This window comes from Chamaea fasciata, unplaced genomic scaffold (genome assembly GCF_029207755.1).
Source record: "Chamaea fasciata isolate MVZ Bird 193981 ecotype frontalis unplaced genomic scaffold, bChaFas1.0.hap1 SCAF_2, whole genome shotgun sequence".
Lineage (NCBI taxonomy): Eukaryota > Metazoa > Chordata > Aves > Passeriformes > Sylviidae > Chamaea > Chamaea fasciata.
In genome coordinates, this window is record NW_027094087.1 from 51,359,241 (window position 1) to 51,371,428 (window position 12,188).

General features: G+C 42.9%; 1 protein-coding gene across 1 annotated transcript; it reads right to left on the reverse strand.

Moving 5' to 3' along the window:
• Positions 1–237: 237 nt before the first annotated feature.
• Positions 238–12,153, reverse strand: STOML3 (stomatin like 3). Its single transcript, XM_066176059.1, has 9 exons — positions 11,488–12,153; positions 9,211–9,398; positions 6,493–6,596; positions 5,805–5,877; positions 4,486–4,568; positions 3,576–3,577; positions 2,587–2,788; positions 1,453–1,587; positions 238–1,045 (listed from the first exon to the last, which is right to left on the reverse strand). The coding sequence occupies exons 1-9, from the start codon at positions 11,532–11,534 to the stop codon at positions 845–847; spliced, it is 1,035 nt and encodes a 344-aa protein (XP_066032156.1). The 5' UTR covers positions 11,535–12,153; the 3' UTR covers positions 238–844.
• Between the last annotated feature and the right edge of the window lie 35 nt (positions 12,154–12,188).

Consider the following 12,188-nt stretch of genomic DNA (forward strand, 5'->3'; position numbering starts at 1 on the left):
TATCGTTGAAGGTTGCAAACTCAAATTTAGCATCAACTGAACCTGGATGTCAGCAACATCTTCCTCTCAGCTGCCAAGCATTGCATAGATGGAGGGTAGGGAAGGCTCATTTCAGGAAAACCTGCATGACTGCTTCATGACATACGTAAAGGAAGATAAGAAATGTACTGCAGGTGTAAGAGAGACACTTAAATTGACAGAGGACCTCGAGGTTTGTCCCAGCTTTCACATTTATGAAATGTGATTGCAATGCCTGGTCATACGTTCTCTTTACTTTATTACACAGCTTATATAAATGTCAGTGATACGGCAAAATACAGCTGAGGTCAGTAAAACAAGTACAAATTTCTCTTAATATAAGGTAAAGAATAGGCTGTTCCACTGACATAGCCATTATCCAGTAATTCTGCCAGTATTTATGAAAGAATACCTCTAAGGTTAAGAGCCAAATCCTTCCCTTCCACTCCACAGGGCTTGAGTTAAATACCAATGTCTGACCCTTCTGCTGTGTGGAGTATATCAACAGCTCAGAGGTTCTTGCCTAGCAGAGAAATCACCAAATAATTGCAACACTCAAGACTCTGTAAAGTGTGGTGAGAGCATCATTAAAATTTTATATTAGGTCTAACATACATTTTACATATTTTCTTCCATTTTACTTGCAGGTGCGTCTAAGCTGGAACTGCTTAGTGTCTGAACTTTGCAAATGCAGTCTCAATGTGGGAGCTGTGTATGCTTATTAAACACTTTTTATTCTTATTTTGGGGACAGAGGACCCAAACATGCTTCTACCTTAACTCTGCCAATCGAGATCCCCTTTCTTCCTAGGAAAACTAGGAAGTCTCTATCCCCCTGTACTTTTCTGCCCCAAACTCCCAAACATATCTACAGGGAGAGGGAAGACAATGGTGGAATTATTCTGTGCGGCCACAGCTGTTAATGTTTGCACGTAATGCAGCGGCAGACCTGCTGGAGACTCAGCCAGCACCATGGGGGCCTTCTGGAGAGCTTTGGAAGCATTCATTTCTCCTTCAGCTGCCACAACCTGCAAAGGAACAGAAATGGAAACGGCATGGAAACCCTGCCCACAGTGGTGAAAATCCAGCTTTATAATGAGGAGAAAACAAACTAGCTTGGATCCCTGGAACCCTAGGACAAGAGGAAATGGCCTTTAAGTTGCCCCAGGGGAGGTTCACATTGGATATTAGGAAAAAATTAGGTTGTCAAGCATTGGAAGAGGATGCCCAGGGAAGTGGTGGAGTCACTAACCCTGGTGGTCGTTTAAAGGGTATGTAGATGTGGTGCTTAGGGACATGGTTTAGCGGTGGACTTGGCAGTGCTGGGTTTAGGGCTGGACTTGGTGATCTGAGAGGTCTCATCCATCCTAAACAATTCCATGGTTCTGTGACAAGGAAACGAAAGCCTGGAAGTGAACACTGCCATGGGTCTCACCTTAGCTTTTGTCTCTCGAGCAGCCTCTGCTTCAGCTGCCATTGCCCTCTGCATGGCCACAGGGATCTGGATGTCTCTGAGCTCCATATGGGCCACTTTGACTCCCCACTGCTCCGTGGCACTGTCCAGGGTAGCCTTGGGGGCAAACAACATGCCAGGAAGAGCATAGTGCTGGCAGAGAGAAAGCCATGTGGTATACCCTGCTTGGACAGAAGGACAGGGCAAACCTGCACAGCAGAAAGAGTGACACTCCAGGGGCACCAGCACCCAGCATGGTGTGTGCACAGTGGGCACCACAGCCTCATGAAACACTTGCTGGTCAACACCAGTGTCTCCTGTATGGCTTCCCTCCTGCCTCCTAAATAATGATCCCCATCCTTTCCTTAGGTGGATACTTACTAAACTTCTCCCTTTTACAAAGACATACTACAGCAGCTTCCTTAAACAGCCCAACATGGTAAAAGTACACTATGGGTGAGACACAAGACAGCCCTGCAGCTCTGGCAAACTCATCTGTGCTCCAGCTCCTGGGCACTCCTGCAATCCACACCATCACCATGACCCTGCCTCTCCTGGCTGCAGAAGGTACAGTCTCTCCTTGGTCCGACTATGCCTTGTCTCTGACTGAAATTAGTAAATCAGGTGTTGGATTTTTTCTCTGCTCTCTCCTCTGATGCCAAAAAAAAAAAAACAACAAAAAAACAAAACGAACAAAACAAAACAAAACCACCAGATGGCATTTTAAAGCATACAGCAACTCCATTTTGTACTCTCAGTTGTAATGACAGGAGATAAAAGTCTTGCCTCAGTCAAGGGTTTGCTCAAGACAGAGCTTCCCATCAGCAGCAGACCTCTTTCTCCATGTTTGCAGCTGCCTCTGTGCAAGGGCTGATTTTTTTTAAGTCACTGGATAACTTCAGAATTTCAATTGCTTTTTGATAGAGATAACTCTGTTACAAGAACCTGGGGAGAATAACTCTTTCTGACTCTAAGCAATGAGATGTATAATTGAAAAAAAAAAAGCATAAAGGGAGATTTTGTTATCCTTGTTGAAAAAAGAAAGAGAGATTATCTCTCATTTGCAACTCCCCAGAAGACATCTCCGTGCTTGTGAATTTTGAGTGCCAGATTTACCTGGGTACTGTGTGCAATCTCCTCACGACCTGCCAGCAACTGAGCCGAGCTCTGTGTACCCAGAAGGTTTCTCAGGGTTGTCTGTGCCAGAAGCAAGGTCACGGAGTGGACATCAGTGACATTGACAACAGCACTGACAGTGCTGTGGATCCTGTAGCTCACCACCCCATCCACCTGGGCAGTAACAGCATCTCGTGAGAATCTGCATTTGAGAAATGCACACAGTCACAGAAAGATGAACTTTGCCTAGAAAGTGAAATATTTTTTTTAACCCTTAGTGTGTAAAAGGCACTTATAACTCAAAGAAACTATGAATTTCTTTTGATATCTTTGTCATTCCCCCAAGAAATTACTTCAAGAGAGCTGTCCACTACCAACAAAGTTTAAACTGGGGGGAAAATGCTTTACATACCTTCTAAATAACTGCTTCAATATTAAGTGAATCTCGTAATTCGAATTAATTTCTTTTGCAATAATAAATGATGGCTGTTCTCTTCCTGTCTTGTAGAAAGGTCCATTAATCAGTTTACATATTTCATGCAGCTTGGAAGATCTGTGCTACTTCCCCCAAACAATGTATTTGTAAGAAACACCAACAAATTAAAACAAAAACAAAAAGTGCAAGAAACTGTGAGAAGAAACTGAAAGAAATATCTAAGCATTCATAGAAAAGTTGTCATCTTTTGCCAGACAAGCTCCTTATGCCTCAGAAGGCAGCTGGCCTCAGTGGAGAACTGATGATGCTCCACTATCACTTCCCTCCTCAGCATCTTTTGCCTGCAGGTGAATGCTTCACAAAAACCCTGCCAGCTGCTGCAGAAGCCTGGCCAAAAGCTGCTCAGCCTTATACAACACAAGTTCTGCAACCATCTTCCTTCCAGCCTCACATTTCGGAGGAGCCATTTTTCATTTCACACCACACACCCCTGCACCCCTGTAGTCTGAGAAAAGGCTCTTTCTGTTTACAGAAAGATAATAGCCCCAAAAACATCTCCTTGGGAACACAGTAGGAAATTCTAGGGGCCCAAAGAGTATTGGAGCTACCACTTCTCCCCTTGCTCTTTGTTTAAGGAAGGGGACAGCAGTGCTAACTCCATAAGCAGAATAATTGTTCTGTCACAGAGCTGAGAACACACGGAACCAAAACTTGACCAGAAGAGGATTGCTCAACAACTGATTCTTCAGGTTAAATTTTTCAGTCAAAATTTGCCATCAAAATGCCTGAAGATATATGCTGCTTGGATGTATCTTGCTTCCTCCATCCATTTCTGCTTGGACTTGAGTTTTGTGGAAAATTGTCTGCTAATTCCTGTTAATTTAATGGGATTTGTTACCCATGGGTAATTTGCCTTTTTAGACACATGTAGAAGGCTCTCTTGAATGGTGAGCTCCATGTCAGATCCAATTTCATTAGGACATCAATTTAGACCTGGGGATTTTGTAGCCCGCTTCTCTCTTGTCCTCCCTGCCTCTCACTCACACTTTTAACTCCCTTCCCTTATTTTTGAAACTACAGTTCTGAACACCAGCTTGACCTGCAATGATGCATCTGCAGATTTTCACTAGGAGAATCATAGAATGGTTTGGGTTGGAGGAGATCTTAAAGATCACTCAGTTTCCAACTCCCCTGCCATGGGCAGGCACACCTTCCCCTAGACCGGGTCGCTCAGAGGCCCTCCAACCTGGCCTTGAACACTTTCAGGGATGGGGCACCCATAACTTCTTTGGGCAAGAAGTTGTCTTGTAAGCAGCTTGAAATCCAGAATATACAGCAGAGAAGCTAAACTCCATTTGGTAGCTCAGCATGGCAAAAGTACAAAACATGCAGATTATTTTTGATTGTGTCATGAATCTCCTGCATTTTTTGTTCCTGACTTATATGGCCGCTAGAGAAGTTACCTCTTGTGGAGGAATCTTACAGGTTACCATCCTAAGATCAACATTGATAAATGTATCAGTACATGGAAGTACAAGGATCATTCCTGAAAAAAAAAAAAAAAATATTAGATGAAACAGCTCTGAAACTGAAGTCCAGATCCAGGTGTCCTAGAGAAAATAAACAGATGGAAACACCCAGAGGATGGGGAATAACACCCTGCCTTATCACTGCAGCTGTTCTTTCTGCTTACAAGACATGACATCAGTGGTGTTTTGCATTTTCAAATAACAGAGAGAAGTGCAGAGAAATAATGTGAACTCATTAGAGCTTAATGACCGAGGACTCTGGTCTGGAAATGGGCAGCTTAAAGACTCTTGTCTGATGTCCAACATGAGACTTCTGCCAAAAATTCCTTCCATGCTTTTAATTTTCCCTTTTTAAAGTACAAGCCATGTATGGTTCAGTATGTGTCCTCAGGAAAGGCACCACTCAGGTCCAGATTCCTGCACCACATGAGGAACATTGCCCCAAGATGTGACAAATCCTGTGAAGGAGTCCCCACTCTCCATCACTGGAGAGGGAGACTGGACAAAACTTCTAACCTTCTATTGTAATCTCAGCACCTTGCTTTGGTGCCCAGAGCCACACAGAAGAGCCCTGTATCAGGCCTAGCTGCTCTTTGGACCACATGACCACTATTCAAGAGAAAGGACAGTACCTGAAAAGGACTCTTCCCTGTTATTTCAACTTCCAGTTTGCCCATTTCATTGCCCAGGGGTGGTAACTGCACTAATGCAAACTCCTCATGTAGCTGGGTTGAGACTGTGATTTGATAGCAGGTCTTAGGGGACTGTAACAGATTGAGTGTAGCTGCTGAGAGTCCCTGCCCTGACACATTTACCATATTCAGAGGAGAGGACAGCTAAGGGGCTGGCAGCAACAAGCTGTGTTGGAAGTGAGGTGCAGGGAGAGAGGCCATAGCCACTCCAAAAAGACCATGGCACACTTGAACATTGCATCTAAACCTCACTGCACTCCCCTGACAGCGTTGGCAGCATCAACTCATCCTTCTATTGTCCAAATTACTCAGCAGCAAAGTCATACCTGGTATCAAGGTACTCAAATTTTGTGCTATGACAGAAGGGTGGCTCATCTTCTCTTCAGAAAAGTAAACAGTCTGCAGGTAAAGGAACTGCAGTAGAGGAGACCTTCTCATTCCCTTCTATGCTATGAAGAAGGATTTAATGGAAACTCTGCAATTCTCTATGTGGTCTGAGTGCATTGTAATAACATAAACTAACCCAGAGGACTTTAAGAGAATAAAAGTGCATGTATTCACCTGGTCCTTTTGCTTTCTTGGACACTATACATGCCAGATGAAATACAACAGCATGTTCAAATTCTCTGACAACCTAGGAAAATATTTTACATTTAGAATTTTACAACTAATCTATTCTCACTCCCTGGTTCTTTAATCTTTGGCACCCATATTAATGGTGAAGAAAGAGCAAATACCATGGGAAGCAACAAAGCTGCAAATCGCTTTCTTCACATCTTATACTTGACTCATGATTTGCTGGAAAAACTCAGCCCCTGTCCTTGGAAACAGGTTACAAAACAGATCACATATGAAAGATTTAACAGTGATCTAAAAAGGACACTCCAGAGCTCTCTCAACATCAGCAGCACACTCAGAGGAGTTGCAGGCAAAGGTGCTCTCACCTCAGGTAATCTAAACTACTTCACTTCATGCATCACTACCGAAGGCCTGGCATTCAACTGATGTTTAACTGGAAGTTTAACTTCTCATGAATGTTGAGATTGGAAGAAATTAAGTGAAAAAATTGTGGCAACACAGAACATTTGTGAAAGGACCTATGTGGATCTCATTTCCAGAGCACACCTTTGCTACAGACCCTTATGATTCCCAAAATGTGAATGTGAGGTGCCTTAAGTAAATCAGAAAAAAAAAGCAACAGCAATGATAATAGAGCATTCTTCATGTGCCTCAGACCCTGCTAGCTTACCTTAATACATGCCCAGATGGAAATAGGAAAGGTAATAAGCACCAGGAGGAATGAAAGGGAAACTAGGATCCAGCCACAGACACCAATTCCTTCCTGCCTGTCAGCTATAAAAAATACAAAGAAGAGCATTGAATGCAAAATTGAGGAGTTATTGCAGGTGTGTACATCTAACTCAGTGCAGACATCTGGGACCATGAAGTCCACACAAATTCACTCCCTCTTCCTCCCTCCCATCGCTCAAAGAAAGCCATAAAAGACCTAACCAAACATTCAGTTTTATGGCCCTTCTGCACAGAAAGTTAAAAAAGGCTCATAAAATACATTTTTGCAATAGGAAAGAAAGAGGAAAATTAAAGATATTACCAAAGCTGGGGGCTGTGAAGGAAAACTAAACGAGTGGGTGGAGTACCCATGAGTATGAAACTCTCGGGGGGGGGGGGGGGCAAAGAGTTTAGTTTGTGTGAAAGAGGTAAGAAGGTAAATGAGGGGAACTACTGCTTTCTTCAGAAGAACATTTTAAGGAGTATTAATCCACTGGACCATAAACTTCAAAATTAATGCTTGTCAAAATGCATGCCCATGCATTTTAAGCAGTTGTCTCAGTGGGTTCAGCTCATCTCATCCCAAAATTTAATTCTAACGAAATAAAACAAATATAAAACTGATTTCATTATTTTAGTGCCTGAAGGGAAGGCAATAGTAAGGTAAGTTATTTCAAAGGTGTAGGGCAGCATTGGAAATTTCTGATACCAAATAAAACTCACATGCAGACAGAAATGATAAAGAGGAAACAGCATGAGGCTTCCTGATCTGTAAGCCACAAGCTGGCGGACCAGCAGAGCAGGACTGACAAGTTTGTCAGAACATTACCAGCAACCCCGGGGAAGGAGGATACAGAGCACAGCCCTCCTGAAGCCTCTGCCCCACCTTGGGTCCCTGTGCATGGCTGGGCTGGGCCTGCTGGCAGTGGTGGCTGCACACCCGGGTGTTATATCCAGCCCTCTGCTGCTCGCAGCTTTGCCCATTCTACTTCTGAGCCCCTTGATGCAGATTGAATCACTTACAGGTAAATACATTTGCAGTCAGAAGGTCCCGGGTTCAGGTTTCCCCGGGAACTGGGCACAGAATTGGTGCACTGGGAGCCCAGCTTTCCTCCTCACCCTTCCCAAAAAACAGCAGTTTTAAATCCCTGGTTGTTTTATGAGGTATCATCAGGCACTCTGCAATCAGTGGTAAAATTGATTTGAGGAGCTTCCCTAAGCAAATGACTGTGCAAACCTTAAGGGCATGTGTATAAAAACAGGATGATTAGGCTTTAGTGTGAAAATCTTTAATCCTTTCACTGCTATGTGATCCCTACACAGTGTATTTCACATTACACTAGTGGTGTGTCAGGCTATGATAGGTACGTAAAGTACCAGCAGTCAAGTGTCTTTTAATCAGTGGAAACAGATCAAGGAAAGTCATGGAATAGGCATCATTCATAATTTTAAATCTGAAATCTGAGCAAATTAATCATGAAGGGATGTTTTTTTCAGCAGAACTCAACATTTTTAGTCACTTTCTTAACTTCATATAAATGGCCAGCTTACAGAAAATGTCTGAAGATCTTTTTCTCCAGTGACAAATTTGGTTATGAAGAACCTCCTCAAAAGCAATTTTGGGTTGTAGCATCATCTACCATCATCCACCTGAGCTCACTGTGAAGATGCCTGGTGGGAATGACACAATCCACAGACAGGGAGAATAGATGGGGAAAAATGCCAGCACTCAGCAGACTGATACTCAAGCAGCTGAGAAGAGTTAGGGGTCAAGATATCACCCCTAACCGCCATGGGCAAAAAGCATGCATCCAAAACTTGACAAAGTACAATTGAATCCTTCTCCACAAGAACTGTCCTAGAGATCCTGATGCCAGCTAATAATGTAGGTTACAATTAGAAAAGGAGAACATGAAAATATGCCTTTGAATGAAACTCCTAACTTCCCCAAACCACCACAGATCTTCTCTGATTCCAACCATTTAACCACACAACAAATGAAAGACTCTGGAAAAAAAAAAACAGTAGTGAAGAATCAGTCACAATCCCAAGTATCATTGACCTGGGTTTGCCATCCCTGTATATGGATTATAATAGTCATAACCACCAAAATCTCATTTGACTCTTTAGTCCAGAGCAAACCAGGAGCTGCTGTGCACCACAAAATGTGAGAGCTCATCACTCAGCACTCTTGATACACTCACTAGGGTATATCACAAACACACTTGGTAAACAAACTCACGATGTGGGTTTCACACTTGGAAAGCAAATGAAAAACTCAGTGTGGGCAAAAGTCTCCCAAGTCTCCTACAGCAACAAAAAGATGGAGTACTCAGCATCTTTAACCACCATGTACCCTCCTGCTTTCTACTAGGCACTGAAAAAATCTTCTGTCTTCCCTAACTAGATCCTATTTTCTTCTCTCCAGCCCATCCCTCCATACAGAGGTGTATCAATAGCTAGATCACCCATAGGGTCATGTTGGCAGAAGGTAGATGCTGATGCATCCTGGCAGGACAGCATGAGGCAACTTGCTCTATCACTCACAGTGGCAGATTCTGAGCTTTCATCTCCAGTCTGTGTCAGACATCAAATGTACTTTTTTTGTTTGGTTAGTTCTGCTCCTTTTTAACATTATTGAGAAAAAACCCACTCACACACACAAAACAAGGCTTACCAATTAGATGTTCTGTGTTCTTTTCCTTCGATCTCTCTCTCTGGGGATCCATCCCCTTAGAGGTAAGCTCTGATCCCCTCACAGATGAGACAGCAGTGTACCTTGAAACTGCAGGGCTCGTGCAAAATGCTGAAGAGGGGAGAGAAGCAGAAATCCCCTGTACCAAAGTCTTCAGGGAGTTAGTTACCCTGGTGAGAAAAGGATGTTTACAAACACCAAGTCTTTTGTCTCTGATGTAACTGGATGATATTCTGTGGCCATCCTCTGTCTGAGGTGCACTTGGCCCAGCTGGTCTTAGACCCCACAAAATACTAGCTGGAAATAATTTCTATGAATTTGTCACCAGAGATTAAAAAACCCACTAACAAGACACAAAGATAAAGTAAGTCCTGTGAGGAGCAGCTGAAGTATAGCCTGAAGAAAAGGAGGCTCAGGGGAGATCTTAACACTCGACACCTGCCTGAAAGGAGGTTGTAGCAAAGTGAGGATTGGTCTCTTCTACCAAGAAACAAGCAACAGTATAAGAATAAATGGCCTCAAGTTGTGCCACGAGAGGCATAGATTAAATAGGAGGAAAAACTTACTTCACCAAAAAAGAGTTGGCAAACACCTGAACATACTACCCAGAGAAGTGGTAGAGTCCCCCTCCCTGGTGGCATTTCAAGAACATGTAGATGTGGCACTTAAGAATGTGGTTTAGTGGTGGACTTGGCAGTGCTGGGTTAATGGCTGGACTCAATCTTAAGATGCTATAAACCAGAAGGCAGAGATTGTGTGCTGCTCCTCTGCTATTTTAGGGCTCAGCTACTGCTCAGATGTCAAACACCAGCAAAATAAATAAACAAAACTCCAGGTGAGGTCTCCAAACTGTGTAGAAAACTCACCACACCCTTCTTCATACTGTCCATCAGTACAGGCTGAGCCCCATTGAGCTGGATAACCTCAAAATCACAGCAGAAGCATTATAGCTCCCAAGCCTTAAAATTATCCCCCAAGTAATAGTATTTTTTCAAAATATTTTGACAATCAAACTAAGCACAGCATTACAGACTAAGCCATTTCTGAAGACTGTGGCAGCAGAGGGCAACCCTCTCAAAGGACAAGGCTGTTGCTTGTTATTTGAATAAAATATGAGAAGTGTTTTTTTCATATGTAATTTATGAGTTTGACATATAGCTGCATTAATTACAGGGCTGTTTTTTGTGGGCATCTGTTATCTAGAATATCTGTGAGATCTGGCTCCAGCTTCATTTCACCCAAGTTTTCCTCCCTGCCAGTAAACATCCTGGCCCCAGATGGGTCCTTCAAAGCTGATTGCTTCCCAGAGAATCTTCTTTCAGTCTCACAGAGAGGAAACTACACCCCTGAACTGACATTTTAAATCACACTGAAAGCCATAAGCTCAACTGGAAAAATAAGGACTGACATGTTTATTGCAAATATGCTCCCAAACATGTGACAATATTAATTTTAGGCCATTTGTAGCACTCTCCCCAGTTTTTGACTTCTAAACACTGAGCTGTGTGATCACAACTCTTCAGGACAGATGTTCACTAGCAGGGTAGCATGTGTGAATAGTGACAAGGGAAAAGTGGTTTAATTACTTCAGAAACAAAAACATAATATGCAAAACTATCCCAACATTTTCTTTTCTAGAGCAAAACCAAAGTTATTGAAAATAGCTGAATTCTGAACCATTTGAATTCCACAATTTAAACAGCTGTTCATACCACCAGATAAACAAGCAACACATATTAAAAGTTAACAGACATAATTGCTCCCTGTTTATTGACAACTCCCTGAGGTGACTGCAAATATAGGTGAGTAAAGCAGATGGTGCTTTTGTTTGTGTTCAGGAAAATCACTAAAATATTAGTTTTTTTCATTTTAGCTTAAGCTGCAATTTTATTCCCTTTTCAAAATTTTGAAATCAAAGTCAGGGTAACCTTAATGCTTTCTCCTTGGGGCTACACCAGGGCATGTGGATAACTCATGTCCCAGAGATTAGAACAAAGCAAAGCAGTTTTCCAGCTGCAAGTTCACTGGTGCTGAACAGCCTGGTGCACTCCTGTGACACAGGGGACAGTCACCAATACTGAGCTCAAAGCTGCTTCAGCAGAACTTACTGACTCAGAACCAACATCAGATGACTGTGGTTAGGACTGCTCGCAGTTCATCTACTTCTGCAGAGTTTTATATCTATAATCCAGCTTAAGCCTTCAACTTCTATTCCAAAAGCAGCATGAGGGCTCAGGTCAGGCATGACCAGGTGCTTACCTGTAAGCACACCATTCTCCAACATTCCTCTGCACCAACAGCTGCATTTACAAATGGCACCAGTCCTTTACCATGTCACTATGATGTCCACTCTCTCCCAGTCACCTCATCATCCAGTTGTAGAGCCTTAATCCACAGCCGTTTGTAAACAGTGCCAATCCCAAAAGTACAAAAAAGAATCGTCAGGCAGTCCCCACATGAGATTTGCAAAGAAAGTTGTAGGTTTGTCTTTTTCTGACCTTCTTAGGCCTACACTACTTTCCATCCCATGCACGGGGCTTTGGCCAGTTCCTATAGATTTCTCAGCTTACGTCTTTTCCTGAGTTCTGCCTACTTGTTTCAGGCTCAGCATTCCTTTTCTCCAGGTCAAAATTAAGGAGACAGGACAGGACAGAGCAGATAAACAATACTGTCCTTTTGCTTGTAGGAACATCCCCATATTGCTGCTCCTCCTCATGAAAATGGCATCAGCTTTCAACAGCTGAAGATCTGGAGATGAGAGAAGACCCCTCTTTGGCCACTATAGTAAATATGAGAGTCAAAGGTATTGCTCCTCCACCAATATAGAAAGGAAGGCAATTCGCAAGCAAGTCAGAACATTCATACCATGGCAAGTTTCCTTTCAGGCTCAGGCAAACTCCAACACCCATTTGCAAACCAGAGGAAAAGGACAGAAAATGACTGTTTCTCTCCTATTCACT

Coding starts and splice junctions, on each gene's coding strand:
- STOML3 (XM_066176059.1), bottom strand. CDS start 11,534: ATGCAGCTGTTGGTGCAGAGGAATGTTGGAGAATGGTGTGCTTACAG. Junction 6,597..9,210: donor GAACACAGAACATCTAATTG/GTAAGCCTTGTT, acceptor TATTTTTTATAG/CTGACAGGCAGGAAGGAATT. Junction 4,569..5,804: donor CAAGAAAGCAAAAGGACCAG/GTGAATACATGC, acceptor TTTTTTTTTCAG/GAATGATCCTTGTACTTCCA.